Below are 21785 nucleotides of genomic sequence, written 5' to 3'. Positions count from 1 at the left end.
GCGTGAACTTAACCACTCGCCACAGGGCCGGCCCCTGCCTATTTTTTTTATTGAGTTGTTTCTCTTTTTGTTGTGGACTTTTAAGAGCTTTTTATGTAATTGAGATTCTAGATCTTTATCAGATATATGATTTATAAATATTTTCTCCCATTTTGTGGGTTACCCTGTCATCTCTTAATAGTATCCTTTGATGCACAAGTTTTTAATTTGATGATGTCCAATTTATCTATTTTTTTCTTTGTTGCCTGTGCTTTTGATGTCATATCTAAGAAATCACTGACTATTTCAAGGATGTGCAAATTTACAACTATTTTTTTTTAAGAGTTTTATAGTTTTAGCTCTTACACTTAGGTCTTTGGTTCACTTTGAGTTAAATTGTGTATATGGTATGAAGTAAGGGTCCAGTTTCATTCTTTTGCATTTGAATATCCAGTTGTCCCAGCACCATTTGTTGAAGAGACTATACTTTCCAAATTGAATGGTCTTGCCACCTTCATCAAAAATCAATTGACCATAGATATACAGGTTTATTTCTAGACTCTTGATTCTATTTGCATTGCACATATTTAAAATTTTTTACATATTATGATGATTTGACATCTTAAAAGACCTTTCTTTTAGGTTGGGAGAGAGACTGTTCCTCCTGGGCTAGCCAACTCTTAGAGATAGCAAAAGGCCCTGCCTACAGCATATTTTTGATAGGCAAACTAACTGATCCAGAGCCATACCTCCTCTTTCTGGCCCATGCATCCCAGGAGGCAACATTCCTCTGCCTTAATCATCCCAGGGCGAAGTACCAGGAAACTAGAGATCACCACTATGACCCAACCTTGCTGAAGTTACTCAAAGTAGCCAATTCTGTTTACCCTGCCCTGACTTGTCTTTCCTCGGGAAACTCCAATAGGGGCCATAGTCTAAGTGCTCCCTCCCTCCCGTCTTCTGTCGCCTAACCACCCCAGTGTTTTTCCATGTAGTCCTTCATGGCATGCTGTGCCTCCTGGCTCTAGGACCTGTGAGTATAACGAACGTTGTTTTCCCAAGGCTCTCCTGTGTCTCCTCTGTGGCTGAACCTGACTGACTATCTCATAAAAAAATATAAAACACTATCCCATTGAACTATTTGTCTGTCTTTATGCCAGTACTGTAGTATTTTGATTACTGTAGCTTTGTAGTAATTTGTAAAATTAGGAAATGTGAGTCTTCCAACTTGGTTCTCCTTTTTCACTATTGTTTTGCCTATTTGGGGGTCCCCTGAATTCCATATGAAAATTAGGATTAATTTTTCCACTTTTTCAGAAAAGGCTATGGGATTTTGATGAGGATTGATTTGAATCTAGAGATCACTTTGAGGAGTACTACCATATTAACAATACTAAGTGTTCAATTCCATGAACAGGGGATGTTTTTCCACTTATTCAGGTCTTCTTTAATCTCTTTCAAAAATGTTTTATAGAGGCTGGCCTGGTTGCATGGTAGTTAAGTCTGCATGATCCACTTTGGCAGTCCTGTGTCCACAGGTTCAGATCCTGGGCACAGACCTTACACTGTTCATCAAGCCACACTGTGCCAGCATCCCACATACAAAATGGAGGAAGACTGGCACAGACGTTAGCTCAGGGACAATCTTCCTCACACACACACACACAAAATGTTTTATAGTTTTCAGTATAGAAGAATTACACTGAATATTCAGGACTACCCATTGCATCAATGCAGAATGTAGAATTGAATCAGCCATATAAGACAAAAGATGAGGATTCAGATTACAGATAGGAGAGACACTGCCATTTCCATTCCTGGCCATAACTTAGTGTGAAGGTAAGATGGGAGTCATCATACAGTCCAGAATGAGAAAGTACTAAGAGTAGCTGTCTTACAGAACAGTGTCTAAACTACCATATTAGTGATCTATTGCTGTGTAAAATATTACTCCAAAACTTTTGTAGCTTAAAACATTTACTACCTTACAATTTCTGTAGGTCAGGAATTTGGGAACAACTTATCTAGATGACTCTGGGTCAAGGTCTCTTGTGAGTTTGTGCTCAAGTTGTTGGCTGGGGCTGTCATCATCTGAAGTCTTGATTGGGGCTGGAGGATCCTCTCACAAGATGGCTCATTCACATGGCTGTCGGCAAGAGGCTTCAGTTCCTTGCCATGCTGGCCTCTCCATAGGGCTGCTTGAATGCCCATATGACATGATGGTTGGCTTCCCCCAGAGTGAGTGATCCAAGAGAGAGTACAAGGAGAAACCTGTCATGTCTTTTATGATCTAGTCCCAAAAGTCACATACAGACACTTCCACCATATTCTATCTGTTAGAAGAAAATCACCTAATCCAGTCCATACTCAAGGAGAGAGGACTAGCCCCCACCTTTTGAAGTGGTCAGTGTCAAGTAATTTGTGGATATATTTTAAAACCTCCACACAGAAGAATGCAGTCACCTCTTCCATATGCTCTAATCTGACACAGCACCAAACAAACACTCCAAACACAAAAAACAAAACCTGGTACAACTATTTACATAGATCATTAGAGACAATACAGAGAACAATAATGACATATTAGAAACTTCTCATGATATGATATATTGTACATTTCTAAATGCATGCTTAATCCTTTTAAGAATATAAGAAATAAATCTGAATTTAGATTATGAAATTTTTCTTCTTGAAGGAAGATTACCATATATGGGGAAATCTGTGCATCTATATTTTATGGTAAATCTTTTGAAATTTCAGGGGATGAGAAGTTCGTGAAAGTGGTCTCGACACAAAGTAGCCATCAATGGTTTAAGTGTTTTAAAAGTAGTATTAAAAACTGAATTGCTTTGGTTGTCTGGTCCTTCCTTCTAGTTCTAGGATCCCACACTGGAGACAAGAAGACTTGATTGTGATAGTCATTGTCAATGTTGGTACAGGATTATTTTTAAAACCGAAGACCTGGGGCTGGCTCTGTGGCCAAGTGGTTAAGTTCACGCACTCCACTTCAGTGGCCCAGGGTTTTGCTGGTTTGGATCCTGGGCACGGACATGGCACCACTCATCAAGCCATGCTGAGGTGGTGTCCCACATAGCACAACCAGAGAGACCTACAACTAGACTATACAACTATGTACAGGGGGCTTTGGAGAGAAGAAGAAGAAAAAAAAAGGAAGATTGACAACAGATGTTAGCTTAGGTGCCAATCTTTAAAAAACAAAAACAAAAACCTAAGCATTTATGATCATAAAACGAAGCTCCTTGTGGTTGGCATTTCAAAGATATTCTCATGCTGTGTATCTGCTTTTAGGTTCAGATTGCCAAAAAATGGTTCAGTAGCACTCAGAGAAGTGAGTGCAGTGTGAGTGCAGAAATAGCTAAATTCACAACCGGTTTGATAACTAAATAGAAAGACTGGTACATGGTGATAAAAACAACATTGTTTTGTGGAGTGAAAATTATAAGCCAATATATCTCAGAGACATGCTCCTAAAATATTTTCCTGAAAAGACGTTCATGGGTCAGTATTGTTCATCACAACACTTTCCAGGCAAGTGAAAACTGATTCATGAGTGTGAATTTATGGGACACTGAGCATAACACCAGGAAATAATGCTGCAAGTAATTATCACACATAAAAGATCTCCTGTTACAAAAATGTCAGTTACATCAAGGAAAATTACTCATATTATCCTGCACCTGCCTTTTTTTAGGACTGCTCATTCTACATGATATATTATAGGACTAGCATATTAAGATGCTAGAAACACTAATGGGTAAAAAGTTTCTCTATTTTCATCATCTACTAGTTAGTTTGCTCTACACAGGGACCCACACGCCTGGCAGTTGGTATTGGCTGCAGGTCGGGAATCCAGCTGGGGCTGTCAGTGCCATTAGTTCTTTCCCTGGGGACCTCACTGCAGGGCTATTTGGGTTTTCTCATAGCATGAGGGCTGGCTTCCAAGAAGGATTAATCCAAGAAGCGAAGGTAGAAGATGCAAATCTGGAAAGTTACAGCATTGCTTTATCTGCATTTTGTCAATCAAAACACAGAAAGTGCTGACCCAGCAAGGGGTAAGGAAATCAACTCCACTTCTTGATGTGGGAGTGGCAAGTTTATAACTAACTTGTGGGATGAGTATTCGAAGACAGTTGTCCCTCCATCTGTAGTGTTCCTGCATGGTCCAGTCCCTCTAAATGAAGGTGTTTACAAAATATTTGCATGAAGAAACATTCCAGCATAGTAAAGCTTAGAGCTCTCTCTCTCTCTCTCTGGAGATGCCCCAGAGGGTAAAGGCAAAGACCTTTCCTTCTCTTCCCTAGAGAAGATTCGCCTACATTCCAGAATAAAGACAAATTCTGTCTCTCCTCTCTCTCTGGAAGGAAGGATGAGCAACCCTATATAGGATCAGAGTCTCCTAATTTGGGAATTTCTCTCCTTTAATGCACCCAACCATATATGTTGGTACCATCAAGCCCTCATCTCATGATACTGTGGGATTGTGGCTGGAAAACTGACACAAGATGTTGCTCTGGCTGCTGCATTTGCTGTGAGAAATAAATGGTCTTGGTCTTTGACTCAGTGCTCTCACGTTTTTTGCAAATAGGGTAAAACTTAGATCCTTCATAGTTTCTGATTTAACAGTAGGAGATATTTTTCCAATCACACTTGGAAATACAATCTACTATATTCAAGAAGGAAAAAGAGCATCAGCAGCAGGGACCCCAAGGAACAGGATATGAAAGGTCATCTTGACTGATCTAAGTGGATAAGTGATCCCAAGGTGAAACAAATGTCTGAGGAATAGACCAATTTTGGAAACAGAAGCTACTACGAAGTATCCTTAAGACTCCCACATATTTTCACAGAGGAGAAAATTGGATTATTTTCTAGGATCTCTAATATGAGGTGGAGGAGGTTACATTTTGAGGAACTGCTATAGGTTAGTATCCCCAGCACATCTACTGACTATTTGAACAGCACAATTTCTAAACGTACAGCAAAGTTACATTCATAAGATTCAGCAGGCAAATTTTGTTTAAATAGTGAAGGTCTTAATTTCAAGAAGAGTTGGAGGTTTTGGGTTTACAGTCAAAGATCCACCGTATCAATTTACTCCTTCTTCATCAATTCTATGGTCATAGCTTCATGACATGCTGATATTAAACATCAAAGTTAGTTTTTCTTTGCCTAGTTTTTCCTCATAACTTTATTATGATATTAGCTACAAACAACCATTATTAGAATTGTCTATGCTTGTCTTCCTCAATAGATTATGAATCTCTGGAATTCAGGATAATGTCTTAGTTATTTCTGTGGCCTTCAAATGATTTAACATGGTGTTTTGAACAGAGTAGGCATTTGATATTTAGTAGAACCAACTTAATTCCTTAAATGGCCATTGTATTCAACAGCTACAAAGGTTGCTTTTTATGAACTGTCAATGTTAACTGCCTAAATCTTATTCTTCAATTAAGTAATAACAAATATGAGTTTTTTCATGGAGTACTATTCTGCATAATGACATTGTCTGCCCAGATTTAAAGCTTGTCATCTACTGATCATCTGCATTAATGCAGAGAGTGAATTATTTAAATAGCCTAACACTGGTGTAAAGCCATCTGAAAAAGAAGCAGCAAAACTATAAATTAAACTACGTCTAGAAACCCACCCTTCTCCAGCTTCCAAACCTGCCATAGCCACCACATGCTTTGGCCAAGGATTTTACCATATTTGTCTGTCTTCTTTCCAACTGCGTCAACTGTGCCATTTGGATGCAGACGGACAAATCCTCCAGTAAGCCTGTTGTAGAATTGAAGAGTGTTTCCTTTCATAAACTTCCAGCTTTCTGCAGCCCACTAAACAGAGAAACCAAACAAAGCAAACAAAAAACACCAACATGAGAAGATAAAGAGAAGAAATTACTAAGAAATACTCCTTACTAAACACTATATACTGTTTTGTTTTCATACATCAAATTGCTATTTAAACATTTGTACGAAATAATTTAAGCCCCAAAATAAATTCTTACTGTTTCTTTTCTATTAAATTCTAGCTTCTGCCCTGAGGATAGAAAAGAGAAGACCGTTAATTTCAACAGTGTCATACTTTCCTCAACAGAAAATTCATAAAACAGAATTTTCTAAGACAGGTGTGTACATGACACTCACTTGCAGAGATGATATTGTAGTCCCTGGCATACAGTTCTCTGACAATTTTACCGTCATCTTCCCCTTGATCCAGCCATCTGCAGAAAGAAAAGTGTATTGATTAAATTCTGGCTTTATATTTACACTAACCACCGGCAATTATCTAGCCATCAGAAATAATGGATAATGGGAACTGGAAAAAGCCATGGTTATCTAGTTGGTAAAAGCAGAGAAGTAGAAAATAAAAAAGGAAATGTAAAAAATGACTACTAGAGTGCAAGGGAGGTAGGAGAAGCTGCACTCAAGTAAGGATGAAACATGTTTTTCTCTAATCCACAGGTGAGTTACTCAATCAGTTAGCCTACCAAGGTCATAGATCTTACCTCTACTAGACCAATTATTTTATCCTGTTCATTGGCCACTAACTACAATTCAAATTATAGTGAGTTTTTTCATAAATGGCTATTATCGGTTCCATGGGGAAAGAGGAAAGAGAATGTTGAAAGAAAGAACAAATCTATCACCACTATTGAGAAAATAACTCAAAAATCAAGACCTAGTGACAGTGGGTCAGCAATGTCATTGTTGTATAAAAGCCACATGCAACATTTATTTTGTATATTTATTATTTGTGAACCTAATTTGGGACCTGGTCAAAGGGAATAAGTTTTCTTGACAGAAATTTTCATTCTCCTTACTGATATGTAAAGAGAAATCATATTTTAAAAATCTACCTTAATTTATCGAGAAAGACTTAAATTTGTTTCACCAGGAATGATCATAAACATAACGGATATCTGTCTAAATAGAAGAGGCAGCCTCTAAAATCAATGTTCACAAAAGTTTCCCAACAAAGGACAAATTACCAGGAATAATTGAACAAGCTATCCAGGTCTCTAACATACATGAACCTTGAGAAACTGAATAATATGAAATTACTTTGTTCAATGTAAAAGCACACCTACAAACCTGTGACAAAAGAAGGCGTATTCACGGTTTGTTGTGGGATCCTTGACTACAACATCTTCAAGAAACCATCCATTTCCTAAACACAAATTAGGGAAAGAAAAATGTAGTGTGAATATGTATGGTCTAGGTATTACTTGAAGTTTTGAGAAAGACATTCTAGCTTCCAACATACATAAAGGCTTTGTACACCTTTAAGTTTTAATACTTCAATTAAAGCAAGATATAAGGGAAGCAAGCTGTAAGAAGCATTTAAACATATTTCTTATACATGCAACAAAAGCACAGCATATTTTAAGACTTTATATTTCATGATATCTACTTCAATATGATTTTCTAAACAGCTGAAAATAGAAAAATTCCATAGTTGGTCTTGATTTCATAAACTGCACTTATAATCCTTGACCTAACATCTTCCAAAGAATACATCTGATAAGTTAACAATACTTTCTATTTCCAAAACATATACATAGAAAGTTATTAAAGCTCAAATTTGGACGAAGTCTACATAAACAAAATATATGTTTTGATAAGCTAAAAATGAAGTCATTCAGAAACTCTGTCCAAGCACACAGACTGAGCTGATACACATGAAGATAGTAACCTGTTTTTAAATGTTTAATTTTATATTAATTTGCAAAGTAGAATTGGTTAAAATACAACTTAATGTTATTTATAGATAAGATGGAATATTTACCTCGTCACAGAAGTATAATCTACACAAAGAGCCAGCTCAAAATATATCCTCTTCTAATTAAAATTCCCTCAGTTGATGAGTTAATACTTATCAGCTATATGATAAAATTCTTTAACAAAGCATACAAGGGTCTTCATTGCCTGGTCTCTGCTTACTCTCCAACTTCAACCCTCATCTCATACTCCTATCACTGAGCTGTGCCAAACTCCTCATAGATCCCTAGTTCAGTGGTTCTCAGATTTTAGCTTGTATCAGAACCACAGCAGGGATTATGAAACACAGAGCACTGAACCCTTCACCGAGTTTCTGATTCAGTAGGCCTGGAATAATAGGCAATCTAAGGTGACCGACTGTCACAGTTTGCCACAAACAGAGGAGTTTTTCAGAAGGCAAGATTTTCAGTACTAACACCAGGGCAGGCCTAGGCAAACCAGAATGGTTTGTCATCCCAGAAAAGATTGCAAGAATTGAATTTTCAACAAGATCCCAAGCAATGCTGATGATCCAGGAACCACATTTTGAAAACCACTGCCATAGATGATTAAAATTCATGATTCTATGCCTTTACATATGCTGTTCCCTATGCCTGGAATGTCATCCTCCAAAATGCTTTCTTTCATTTCATTTTTAAGTGCTACCAACAACAACAAAAAAAGAATTCCTTGACTCATTTAAGGAAAAATAAAATATTACCAGAACTCTGAAATGGATTGAGAACTACTGAAGAGTCTATAAAGAAAACTTTTGGAGGTAATGAGAATATTGATTTAAAAAATACTTTGTGGGGCTGGCCCCTTGGCCACGTGGTTAAGTTTGCGTGCTCTGCTGCAGGCGGCCCAGTGTTTCGTTGGTTCGAACCCTGGGCGCGGACATGGCACTGCTCATCAAGCCATGCTGAGGCAGCATCCCACATACCACAACTAGAAGGACCCACAACAAAGAATATACAGCTATGTACTGGGGAGCTTTGGAGAGAAAAAGGAAAAAAATAAAAAATAAAATCTTTCAAAAAATACTTTGTAAGTCAATTGGTTTAATTAGTAATTCATTTAAAAGTATTTATATAAAAAATATATTATCGACATTTTTTAACTTGCTTTTCTCATAAGTTGCAAGACCTAGGACTGGATTTAGAACTAGAAAAGATGAAGTTCTAAGGCAAAGCCAGGCTGTCCCTGGAGAAATTAGGCAGGAAGAATAGAAATTAAAGGGTTTATATAAAGTTCTATTGGAATGTGCTGCTTTCTTACGTAGTACGTGTAATAAGTAGTTTGTATTATTCAAAATATTATTTGCCACTTAAAATAATATTCATTTTCTATTGGACTGGATTTAAACAAATGGACAAAAAAGGTATTGAAACCATGTATTATTCCAGCGTCTGCCAAAAAAAAAAGAAATCAGTTAGCTTGGTCTATACATTTTCAATCTTTTTTTATGCCTATACATAGAATGCCCAAATGTATTCAAATCTGGGCCCTATTGTGTAAAGAGTTGGTGTCCTGCTGTAGTAAAGACAAGGCTATACACTCACTACACTGTTTCCTCTTTCCGCTTACACGAGAAGACTACATTTCTCAGCTTCTCCTGAAATTAAGCAGAGGGACATATGACTCATTTCTTGCCAATGGAACGTAAACAAAAATGATATAAGTCACTTGCAGGCCCAGCCTTTAAACACATCCCCCACAATCCTCTAGCCAACTCCACTTTCTGTGGTGCCCTTGGAAGCTAGCATGGCCACACACTGGACAGGGCCTGCCTCTTGATTCACTGCTTGAAGAATAGCTGCCTGGAAGACTTTTCAACTCACATCAGACTATTGTGTGAAAAACAAATAAATGTGCTGTGTAAAGCCCTTGGATTGGGGGCTAGTTTGTGAGTATTAGTGAGTACAGAAGCTAGTAAGTATTAATTACCCAAATCATACATGTGCTTTGTTCATGAGCATTTCCCCATTTTTCTTAAAGATTCTTTGACAACATGATTTTTAAAGTCGCATAATATTTCAGTGTATGGATGTACCATATAAATATATTTCCTATTGCAAGATATAGAATTTTGCTATTATATATAATATAGTCGCAATTTTGAGCACATTATTTATATTTCTCAATATTTTTGGACAGCTTTCTAGAAATGGATTACTGAGTCAAATTAAGTATTAGTGTCAAACAATATTTAGTAACATTAGTCATGGAATACTGAATTATTTGTCCATAATTCTTTCTCCCCTACCCTTACCCCAATGACTTTGGTCTTGGCCATTAGATTTGATCTAGCCAGTGAAACGTGGATAAAAATGACCACAAGCCTTGTTCTAACTAAGGTCTTTGTCCATGAGAAGAGCGTGCCTCAGGTAGCATTGCTCATTCTGGATAGAGTGGTGTAGACATGACCCCACATCAGAGCCAGGAACCCAGCAAAGTCCAGCCAAGAATAGTCAAGTTAGGCCAAGATCAGCCAAAAGTTGATGTAGACATGAAATAAATATTGTAATTCACTGAGATTTAGAGGTTCTTTTCTATATATTATAGTAGCCTTGTGAATTTTCTAATCAAAACTTGGTAAGAAGAAAACAATTTTAAATACTGTATTTCTTTGAATAATACTAAAGATTTACTTTTCTGGCCATTTTTCCCAAGTTCTTTATATGTCAAGTGATTTTTTTAATATATCCTTCACATTTTGGATATAATATTATGAGACTCTGAGTCCTATTTAATCTTCTTTTTAGAAGAAGATGTTTTAGATGGAGCATAAGCTGTGTGTGTGTGTACACAAGCAACTTCTGACACCACCCAGGCAGAAGCGGGGCACTCACTCACTGCAGATAGCTGAGTGGGAGTTCACCTCATCCTCTTGCTCACTGATACCTTCCTCACAAAAGTAAGGTATTTACAGTGCCTGACTGTCTCAGAGCAAGGGAATCAACTCCCTAGTGTGCCGTCTGCTTCCAGAGATGGGGAAGGCAGGGACTGAATCTCACCCCTTTCTGTTGTAGGGTGAGGGCCCTAGTAGGCCCTGTCACAAAGGGGAAGGGAGTAAGGCTATAGAGTGTCAACTAGCCTCGCCTCCTCTACTCACTCAGCCTTGTTGATGCTGGGTAGGAGTAGAAGCTCAGATTTCCCTTGGGCCTCACTGATGACCAAGGCACAGGGGAAGTATAACCTCAACTACTCCACCTTGTCCCACCTCGTTCCACCTTCTGATGCTAAGTAGGGGTGGACACTCAGCCTCCAATGGGACTCACTGACACCAGGGATGGCGAAATAGTGGAGTGCTGACTAGTCACAGCTTGCATTGCTCTATTCATTCTCCTTGATGCCAGCTGGTAACAGGTGCTCAGCTGCTCACTGAGTCCTGCTGACATGGGTGTGGTGAAGTGAAGCCTAGAGCGTCTTTGCCTTTTCCAGCTTCTAATGGCTTGTGGTCCTTTCTTCTTCAAAGCCAGGAGATAGCACCTTTAAATCTCTCACCTCTGTTTCCATCGCCATATTCTCTTCTCTGACTTTGACTCTCTTACCTCCCTCTTATAATATCCTTGTGATTACCTTGAGCCTACCTAGATAACCTAGGATAATCTCCTCATCTCAAGATCCTTAACTTAATGACAGCTACAAAGTCAATTTTTCCATGTAAGATAACATTCACAGTTCCAGAGCTCAGTACATGAATATCTTTTGGGGGCCATTTTCCAGCCTACCACACAGGAAAATTTCAACTTGATAAAGTTGAAATTACAAAAAACCTACAGCTAATTTTATACTTAACAGTGAAAAACTGTACACTTTCCACTATAATAAGGAACAATGCAAATATTTCCCCCTCACCATTCTTATTCAATATAGTACAGTCATGCATTGCTTAATGATGAGGACACGTTATGAGAAATGCATCATTAGGCAATTCTGTCCTTGTGTGAACATCAGCAGGTGTACTAAAGGGGAACAAAATCTGCCACCCCAAAATGTGTCTCTTTAAGATAAGAATTATTTTAGGCTAATTATTTTTAAGAAAGAAAAGAGTCAGAAAGTTTTCTTTGTTACCTCCCCATTAACTGCCTAAAAGAATTCAGATTAAAAAAAAAACTAGTCTCAGGAAGCAAGCTATCACCTTAGTATAACATGAATGAGGTGGTAGACAGGGAGCTACCAAGAAAAGCCTGTTTGTTGGGCTCCCCTCTGTGTTCTTTGTTTCCAGGTGGCCAAACAAACACTTGTTTTCCAAAAGTTTGCTCCTTTTCACTTACCTGTGAATTGCCTTCCTTCCCTCGGAAGTCTTTGACTTTCCCCACTCCCAACATCTCCTTTGTCTTTAGCTAAGACTGGTATTTAAGGTGAGGGCTTTGGCCATTTTGGTGAGTTACTCAGTTTTCCTGGGTTTCTCTCACATATACATTTTATCAAACTTTTGCTTTTTTTTCTCCTGTTAATCTGTCTCATGCCAATTTAATTCTTAGACCAGCCAGAAGAACCTAGAAGGGCAGAGGAAAATTTCTTCCTCCCCTACAGTACTTACACAAACCTAGATGGCATAGCCTACTATATACCCAGGCTATATGGTACTAATCTTATGGGACCATCATTGTACATGTGGTCCATCATTGACGAAAACATCATTATGCAGTGCATGACTGTACTAGAAGTTCCAACCACTGTGATAAGGGAAGAAAAATAAATAAAGGGCAAGAAAGATGGGAAAGAAAAAAATAAAACTCTTCCTATTTGCAAATGACATGATTGTCTACAGAGAAACTCCCAAAGAATCTACAAAAAAACCTCCCAAAACCAAAAAGTGAGTTGAGTAAGGTCTCAGATACAAGACAAATCACTACACAAAAATAAACCACATTTCCATATGCTAACAATGGACATGTGCAAACTGAAATTTAAACCACAATGCCACTTACAATCATGTTAGAGATTAAATATTTACATATAAATGTAACAAAATGTGCAGAATCTATATACTGAAAATTATAAAATGCTAAGGAAAGAAATCAAAGAAGACATAAACAAATGGAGAGACATACTATGTTTATGGATTGGAAGCCCCAACATAGTAAAGACATCAATTCTCCCCAATAGGTTTGATAGTGATGCAATTCCAACAAAATCACAGTAAGTTTTATTATAGATATGGGCAACCTTTTCTAAAATTTATATAGAGAAAAACAGGCCTTAAAATAGCTTAAACAATCTTGACAAATATTAAAATAGGAGTAATCAGTGTACCTGATGTTAATACTACCAAATAGCTATCAAATCAGTCTGTTATTGGCAGGATAGACACATAGATCAGTGGAACAGAATAGAGAACCCAGAAATAATCCCACATAAATATACCCAACTGATTTCTGAAAAAGGGGTAAAAGCAGTTCAGTGGAGGAAGAATAGACTTTTCAACAAACGGTGTTGGAGTAATCAGACATTCATAGATTAAAAAAATTAACTTCAACCTACACCTCACACTTTATACAAAAACTAACTCAAAAGAAATCACAAAATTAAATGCAAAACTATAAAACTTTGAGAAAAAAGATAGGAAAAAGAATCTTTACGATCTAGGGCTAGGAAAAGAGTTCTTAGACTTAACCCCAAAAGTACAATCCCTAAAGAGAAAAATTAATAAAAACTAAAAATTTTGCTCTGCAAAAGATCCTGTTAAGAGGATGGAATGAGAAGCTACAGACCAGGAGGAAATATTTGCATGCCATATATCCAACAAAAGAGTAGTATCTATAATATGAAAAGAATTCTTAAATCTTAACATTTAAAAAAAATCCATTATAAAAAAGGCAAAGAACATAAAAAGACATTTCCCTGGAGAAAATATAGAGATGGCAAATAAACACATGAAAATATGTTCAACATCATTATCTTTATAGAAATGCAAATTAACATCAAAATGAGAAATCACTACACACCCATCAGAATGGCAAAAAAAGCGTAACAAAATACCAAATGCTGACATGGATGCTGAGAAAATGGATCACACATACATTGTTGGTGTGAATATAAAACGGTATTGTCACTGTGAAAAAGTTTGGCAATTTTTTGTAAAGCTAAACATGCAACTACCATACGACACATCAATTGCATTCTTGGGCATTATTCCCAGAGAAAAGAAAACTTATGTTCACATAAAACTCTGTACACAAATGTTCATGGCAGCTTTATTCGTCATAGTCCCAAACTGGGAACGATCCAAATGTCCTTCAATAGGTGAATGGCTAAACAAACTGAGGGAATCCATACCATGGAATATTACTCAGTAATAGAAAGGAACAAACTACTGACACACATTACAACTTGAATGAATCTCTAGGAAATTATACAGAGTGAAAAAAAACATTCCCAACAAATTACATAATGTTTGATTTCATTTATAAAACTGTCTTGAAATGAGAAAATTATAGGTACATAGTACAGATTAGTGGTTGCAAGGGGTTAAGAACAGGGGATTGAGGAAGGAATAAAGGAAAGGAAGTGGATGTGGCTATAAAAGGGGGACATGATAGATCATTGTAGTGATGGTACTCTTTTGTGTCTTGATTGTATAGACATCAATATCCTGGTAGTGATATTGTGGTATCCCTTTGCAAGAGGTTAACATTGGGGAGAAGTGGGTATAGGATACAGAGAATCTATCTGAATTACTTTGTATAACTGCATGTGAATCTATGATTATCTGCAAATAAAAAAATTAATTAAAACATAGCTTATCATTAAGTTTTTAAATTTTTATTACTCATTTTTGGTCTTTTTGAATTGCTTTTTTAATATCCATTGCTCATTTTTCTATTAAATCCACTTAAAATCTGGTTCAGATCACATTCTGTGCCAGATTTAGCTATCATTGTGATGTGAACTAAACTATATTTAAAAATTATCATCTTAATGCATTTTAATGTGAGTCTTCCTTGTTAATCTTTTTCAAAATGTTATAGCCTATTTTATCCTTTTAATTTTTCCAGATAAATAACATAATTTTAACAGCTTTATTGTGAAATAATAGTTGACGAAGTTCACCTATTTAAACGGGATCAGTGGTTTGTAGCACATTCCCAGAGATTTGCAACTATCATCGTAACTCATATTCAGTATATTTTCACTATGTCAAACAGAAACCTTGTACCTATTCACACTCATTCCCAACCGCCACCCCCCTCCTCTCGCCCAAATCTAGGCAACCACTAATCTACTTCCTGATTTTGATAGATTTGCCTATTCTGGAGATTTCATATAAATGGAATCACACAATATGTGGTCTTTTGTGACTAGTTTATTTCACTTAGTGATAGAAAAAGGAAGTCAGTTGTCTCAGGACATACCTTTAGGTTAATTGCATTACCCTATATTTCAGATTTTCTCTCCTCTGAGTATCTGATGACTCTTATCAAAATTAGTAGGTACATCTATGCATTATTACCACCACCTCTTTCCAATTCTCTTATCATTTCCTCACTTGTGATAACTCAAATGATTTCAGAGTGACCAACAATCTTTCTATAAAGAAACCACTGAAGCAGATTCACTACACTATAGTCTTAGATCTCAGGTAAAACAGTAGATTGGTTTTGCTCAACCAAATGGACAGATCTGGGTGCAATTTGGTTAATCGAAATTCTAAAGTCCATTTACTGCTGATTCACCACAGGCATAGGCAGCTAGGACCTAAACCTAATACGTGGAAGCACAAAGCTTTCACCTCTCTCACCAAAAAAAACAGTACTGTTGGAGTACCACAAACGAGAACTGGATTACACAGCCAGATCACTGCTAAATAAATCATTAGGGAACAATATGTTCACTGAATCTGAAAGAGGGACAGAACCTGTAAACAAAACTTTCTTTGCTAGAACCTCCTATTACTTCTCAATATGGCTTTCAGACAAGGCCAGTCTAATAATTCACATGGGTATGTATTTTTTATTGTTGATGCCAATTATATATCTTATACTTTTTGTTGCTACTCTGAATAAGATCTTTTACATCTCGTATTTTCTATATAAGAAAAACAGCCTCCAGTTATTGTAAATTGATTTAACTTGTCACTTTATAAATTCTCTTATTTCTTCTATTCATTTTTCAGTTAATCCTCCTTGCATTTGAATAGACATTTATATCACCCATAAGCAATAACATTATCTTCTACTTTCCAAACTTTTAACAGTTTTAAAAAGCATTTATAATGCTTTCCAAAGAATGACTATATTCATAATGAGAAAATTCTTGTAGTTCTAATTTTAATGAATTTCATTGTTTATTAAGTGGTTGTCGAGTTAAATTATTTAAAAATAATTTTAAATAAATACTTTTTCTGTTTCAGAATTTTGAAAGAATTTTTAATAATAGTGTTATTTGACTGCTAACAAATAATTTTTCTGCTTCAACCTTCTGAGGTGATGTATTTTATTAACAGATTTCCTAATACTGAACTATCCTTCAATTTCTTGGCGTGAACCCTACTTAGTTGTTATATATTATTCCTTGATTATACTTCTTGATTCACTTTGTACACCTTTAACTTAGGATAAATGTACATACATTTATCAGTGAGGCTGATCTACAGCTGTTCTTCTGGAGAATGAAGACTATGGGATACACAATATCATGCCAGCAACCGTGGGAACCCTCAGGAGTCACACAACATCAATTTTATTTGAATATTTGGGGTAGAAGAAAATGAGAAATTTTACTGTCAAGTTAAAATGTTGTCTTAGTCTTCTTGGGCTGCTATAACAAAATACCACAGACTAGGTAGCTTATAAACAACAGAAATTTACTTCTCATAGTTCTGGGGGCTGGGTAATCCAAGAGAAGGGCCCCAGCATGGTCACCTTCTGATGAGGTCTCTCTTCCTGGTTCATAGCCAGCACCTCCTCGCTGTGTCCTCACAAGATGGAAGGGATTAGGGATCTCTCTGGAGCCTCTTTTATAAGAGCACTAAGCCCATAACATTGCATTCAGCGTTAGGATTTCACTATGTAAATTTGGGGGCGACACAAACATTCAGACCATAGCAAATATTTTTAAACAAATGTGGAAATATTATCAAATAAAATTGTTTGCTTGAATTTTTCAATATAAACTATGAGTTGCTAAACAGAAAGATAACTCCTTTGTAATAGGTCCTCTGAGGCCCATAGTAGTTCTTGTTCACACTGGAAACATATGAGAGGACAAAGCAAAAAGCACTAAATCATAGTTCTATATTTTTGTACATTTTCAAGTTTTGGTCTCATTGAGTCTATTTAAAAGCTTTCAAATTCCATAGTCTGGAACATTCTATATAGCATTAGAAATGTCTGCTTTTTGGACATTTCAGAGAAAATGTTCATAAATCCAAACAGAACCAGAGGTTTTAGAAGGAGATTAGCCTTCTAAAAAACTTATTGTTACTGACTATTCTTATTTTCTACTTTTTCTTGGATCAGTATTGAGTCAAATTTCCTTTCTTGGGTCATTCAAAATTTCTTAAGGCAAATTTCTTTGGTCAATTTTTCTTAGATAATCATCTGTTTCATGCAGAGCTTCAAATTTTTTAGCTCTAAATTGTGTACAGTACACTCAAAAATTTTTTCTAGTATGTATTTACAGCTATATTCACTTTATTTTATTTTGGCATTTATTTTCTTTCTCTTTTTTATTAGACTTTTCAATGTTTGGTTTACTACGTGGGCTTTATTTTTTTCTTCAGGGACACATTCATATAAGTGACATCAATTTTTCTGTTTTTCTATTTTCTGTCTTTGATTTCTATTATCTTTATTATTTCCTTTCTCACATTTTTCTCAATTTTTATTTGCTTCTTACACAACTTCTTTTTCTTCCCTCAACTTTACTGAGATATAACTGACATATAATGTGTAAGTTTAAAGTATAGAATGTATTGAGTTGACACATGTATATATTACTAAATAATTACCACAATAAGGTCGGTTAACACATCCTTCGCCTCACATAATTACTTCTTTTGTTGCTGTTTTTCTTATGGGGAGAACATTTAAAATCTATTCTCATAGAAACTTTCAAGTATTTCAAATAACAGTATTTCCTTTTAAGTTAAACAAACAAAAACTTAAGCACTTTTGATCCATGGAAGGAAGGACTTAGGAGACACAGAAGCTCAGTTCTATTTCCCACAGAATTAGCACTACACTATGAAGTCAAATACCCAGAGTGGTGGGACAGAAGTGGACATATGGAGGAGATACTTTTCCAATCCTAAAACAAGAACAGTAAGTTGCACACAGTAGAGATTCAAAGACCGTGGGCTGAACGACTCAAAGGGAAGTAGCAGGATAAGGTACAGGTGTAAATGGTGGTTACCTCTACCCTTTTCTTATTTTCACCAGTGGTAAACACAACCTGTAATTTAATCCTGCTTGCCCTTGCCATTTCCACCAACATCAAGTCCCAAAAGTACTCTTAGATAAATATGTTGATTTTTAAAATAAAGCAGTAGAGAGGAGGTAAAGGAAACAAGATTATAAGAAAAATTTTTTAGTTTCCTTCTTAGAATATACGTAGGAAAAATGTGGAAATGGAAGAAAAGAGATGAATTTTATAAAACAACATATTCAATTGTTATTGAAAATTGTAATTTTTTTAAAAATTCTACTGCCTATCTATTCATCTTTTACTGACAAATGTATACTGCTTTGCCATTCATAAACAATGTCACATAATCCTCACAATAACCACATGAGGTCTCTACCTCACTTTACACAGTATGGACTGAAGCTCAGAGACGTTAAATGATTCACTCAAGTTCAAAAAGTCAACAAGTGACAGGGCCTGGATTCAAACCTGTCGCTGGCTTAGATTCTAGTATTTTCTTCACTATGTCACAGTGATGATAACTCAATTACTGAAATTCCATGTAGAGGATAAACTGGGAAAATCACAATGTGGAAGGGAAAAAAAGACAGGACTTGAACTCTCAACCGGCATCAGGAAGCAAAATGTTGTGCCAAACTTTTTAGGATTTAAAATCATCTTGCTATCTCTTGGTGGACTCAAGGACAGCATTCCAATTTGGTTATCTTTATACTTACTATAGAAAATACTTGGTACAGCACCTTATACATAGCAGATCTACCAAAACAATTTAGAAAATTGAATTAGTTAGCATGTAGGTGTTAGCTTGGGCACGTTAACACATCCTTTTAATGTTTTACTTGAGCACTGTCTAACAAGGCTGCCTGAGAGTCATCTGACTCCCTGAAGAAAGGTAAGGTTATTTGACTTAGCATTTACTATGGATTAGGGCTCAGACTCTCTAAAATTAGCTGTCTACTGACAGAAAAATAAAATGCAGAAGATTTGTGTCTGGTCAAAATATAAATGAATTTTGTCCAAGTGAGAGGACAACCTCAAAGATTCTGTTTTTATCTTAGGACAGTAGCCATATTTTTTACTTATTAATCTTTTTCATCATTCTTTTTTGCACTGATTATAAGTATATATTTTTCAGTTTTGGGAACCTCCTTTGAACCAGCTTTGTCATCCTGCTAACTTTTTCATTAACTATTTAAACACATCATTTAAACACACATTCATTATATATTGATATGAGAACTTTGTTCTTAACATTTTTAAAATTATACATTGATACTTTTTAGAGTTTTTCATATTGTTTGATGCTTTCTGTTTTTTTATCCTTTTTGTGGTAGGTGCACTTTAGTACTTTTGTCTTTTGTGAAAGGATTTTGTTTATCTTATGGCAGAAAATGAATTTATTGGGAAGATGTGGGTCATCTCACAGAATTGATGGGAAAATGAAGAAGAAATCTAAACAAAATTGCAGCAGAAAACACAAAACACAGCTGAGACCTTGCTGCCAGAACAGTGCCCTTAATGTGTGACTGTTGGCACTACTGCTAGCACTTCATGGAATATCACTCCCAGAGGACGCTGCTCCTACATCCACCAGTAGCATGCTGGAATGCAGCCACATATAAATTTGACATTTCCCCAATTTTCATGTATCATCCTTTCTAGCATTCTAAGCAGAGCATTCATTTGGACAATTCTATGTCATTTTGACGAAAAATATACCTACTTAAAATTTAAAGATTATCTATGGACAATATTTTCATTTCAGATAGTCAATACTTAGAGATTATTTTATTACAAGTTTTCCATAATTATTTTCTGGACTTGTACAGGGTTTCACATGAATAGAGCAGAATCAGACATTGATTATCTACCTATGAAAGACTCTTACCAGGGCCAAGCCCATCATGGCCTATGACAATCTTGTACAAATCCCCAAGGTGCACAGCTTCCAAGGAGAAGGTGTCAGTCTGTAACAAATCAAAAAAGTATAGTTTGATCCAGACTACAAGTCTCATTTCTAACTAGAGTAAAAATTAAGATACAGTAAAAATTGATGGTGAGAAGAATTATGTTGATTTAGTAAATACACAAATCTGTCTAAATTAAGAAAGTAGAGATAAAACAATATTAACTGATAGAGTACAGTAATAAGTTTTGAAATATACCCTGCCCCTCTTTGTTGCCAAGTTTTCATTATAAAAGCACAAATTTTGGAACTCTCTACAATAATATTTTTCAAATATTGATAACATAAATGTAATAATTATAAAATATACTAAAATTTGAATACAACCGAATCTTATCTCCCCTGGGATGGAATTTTTCTTAGTAATGTTTCTGGGCCATTCATAAATATAATGTTCCTAAAGTAATTTTAGGATGCTGATGCAAGAATTATTAGAAATTTATAACAGTGCTCTGAAGTCCCAGTGTGCTGCTGCAATCAAACCTATTAATGTTTGTGGCTCCAGTGGTTTATGTATTCAGAATATGGGTAAAATTGAGGAGCCCAGAGTTCCTTTGGTAATATTTAAGATAATGCTACAGGTTAAAATGCAAAAACATACATGATGTAGCATATCAATTGAAAAATAATCCAGAAACAAAAAATAACCTTTGCATTTATATAGTGTCTTATGCATTTTGCAATACTGTCACATACATTTTATTTTATCTTTAAAAGTGACTCAGTGAGAAAAAACATATCCATTTTCTGTAAGAAAAGTGAGGCACAGAACCAAGATTAGAGCTCAGTTCCTCTGATATGTAATAAGACTACTTTCCTTTGCAACCACTCTGCCTTTATATAAGTGAACTAGAAATAACACAAATAACAGATAACAAAGCCATTAGTATTCATTAGCAAACAAATATTATCCAAGAATGGTACAGGTTAACGGGTAATACAGTTATCCTTTATCCACAAAATAGATCTGCTAGAAAAGGAAGACTTGCTATGCAAAAACAGAAAATATTGGCAGAAAAAATTATGAGTTACAATACTTAATTGATGTAGAGAAAGCTAAAAAAAAAAAAAAAAAAGACAGAAAGAGAGGAAACATGCAATGGAAATATCCTGAGATACTCAAAGACTACTTGTGGCTTTTCATGTACCCATGTGCCTCTCCCTACTTGGCATAGTGCATTACGACTGGGAGGAAATGTTCAATACTCTAGATTCTCTCTTGGGAAAGAAACAAAAGAGTGGACAATGCATACAAAATTCTGGCTTCTCTGGAGGCTACCTAAGGGGTTGGTTTCTCACTCACTTAATCTGGAGTACTAACAGTAATGGCAGCATAGTTTGGAAGCCAAGGAAAACAGAGGAGAGTACCATAGCATGTAGAGCTACAGAGATTCTGTAGTACAGCAGGCAGACATGGGGTGGGGCAGGAGATTATGGGCACTGGAGAAGAAACAGGAGCAAGCATCTTAGGGAAATTAAGACAGCAAAAACACATATACAAACCCAGAGAAGAGACATAGCCAGAAAAAGTCTGAGAGGTCCCAGAAACTAACCAGGCTCATTGGTGAAGGTCTTCACTGACACAAAGTTAGCCCTTTAAGACTGGGAGGGAGAGTTGTTTTTTCAAATGCCCAAATCTCAGCAAAACATCACAACGCATATAAAGAAAGAGGGAAACA

At 36.0% G+C, this 21785-nt stretch overlaps 1 protein-coding gene across 14 annotated transcripts in view; it reads right to left on the bottom strand.

Annotated features, from left to right (window-relative positions):
* The window catches only part of RP1 (RP1 axonemal microtubule associated), a 335045-nt gene that overhangs the window by 195821 nt on the left and 117439 nt on the right, over positions 1 to 21785 (bottom strand). For all 14 annotated transcript variants that reach the window (XM_046641544.1, XM_046641545.1, XM_046641549.1 and 11 more), the window contains 5 exons: positions 20029 to 20107; positions 7098 to 7173; positions 6150 to 6226; positions 6011 to 6042; positions 5708 to 5837 (listed from right to left, as the gene is read on the bottom strand). In XM_046641544.1, the coding sequence (XP_046497500.1) occupies positions 5708 to 5837; positions 6011 to 6042; positions 6150 to 6226; positions 7098 to 7173; positions 20029 to 20107 (394 nt within the window). The remainder of the gene's footprint in view (positions 1 to 5707; positions 5838 to 6010; positions 6043 to 6149; positions 6227 to 7097; positions 7174 to 20028; positions 20108 to 21785) is intronic.

The sequence above is a fragment of the Equus quagga genome, chromosome 16 (assembly GCF_021613505.1).
Source record: "Equus quagga isolate Etosha38 chromosome 16, UCLA_HA_Equagga_1.0, whole genome shotgun sequence".
In the NCBI taxonomy this organism is placed as follows: domain Eukaryota; kingdom Metazoa; phylum Chordata; class Mammalia; order Perissodactyla; family Equidae; genus Equus; species Equus quagga.
The sequence above is the reverse complement of the archived record's forward strand: the minus strand, read 5'-3'. Positions and strand labels throughout refer to the sequence as shown.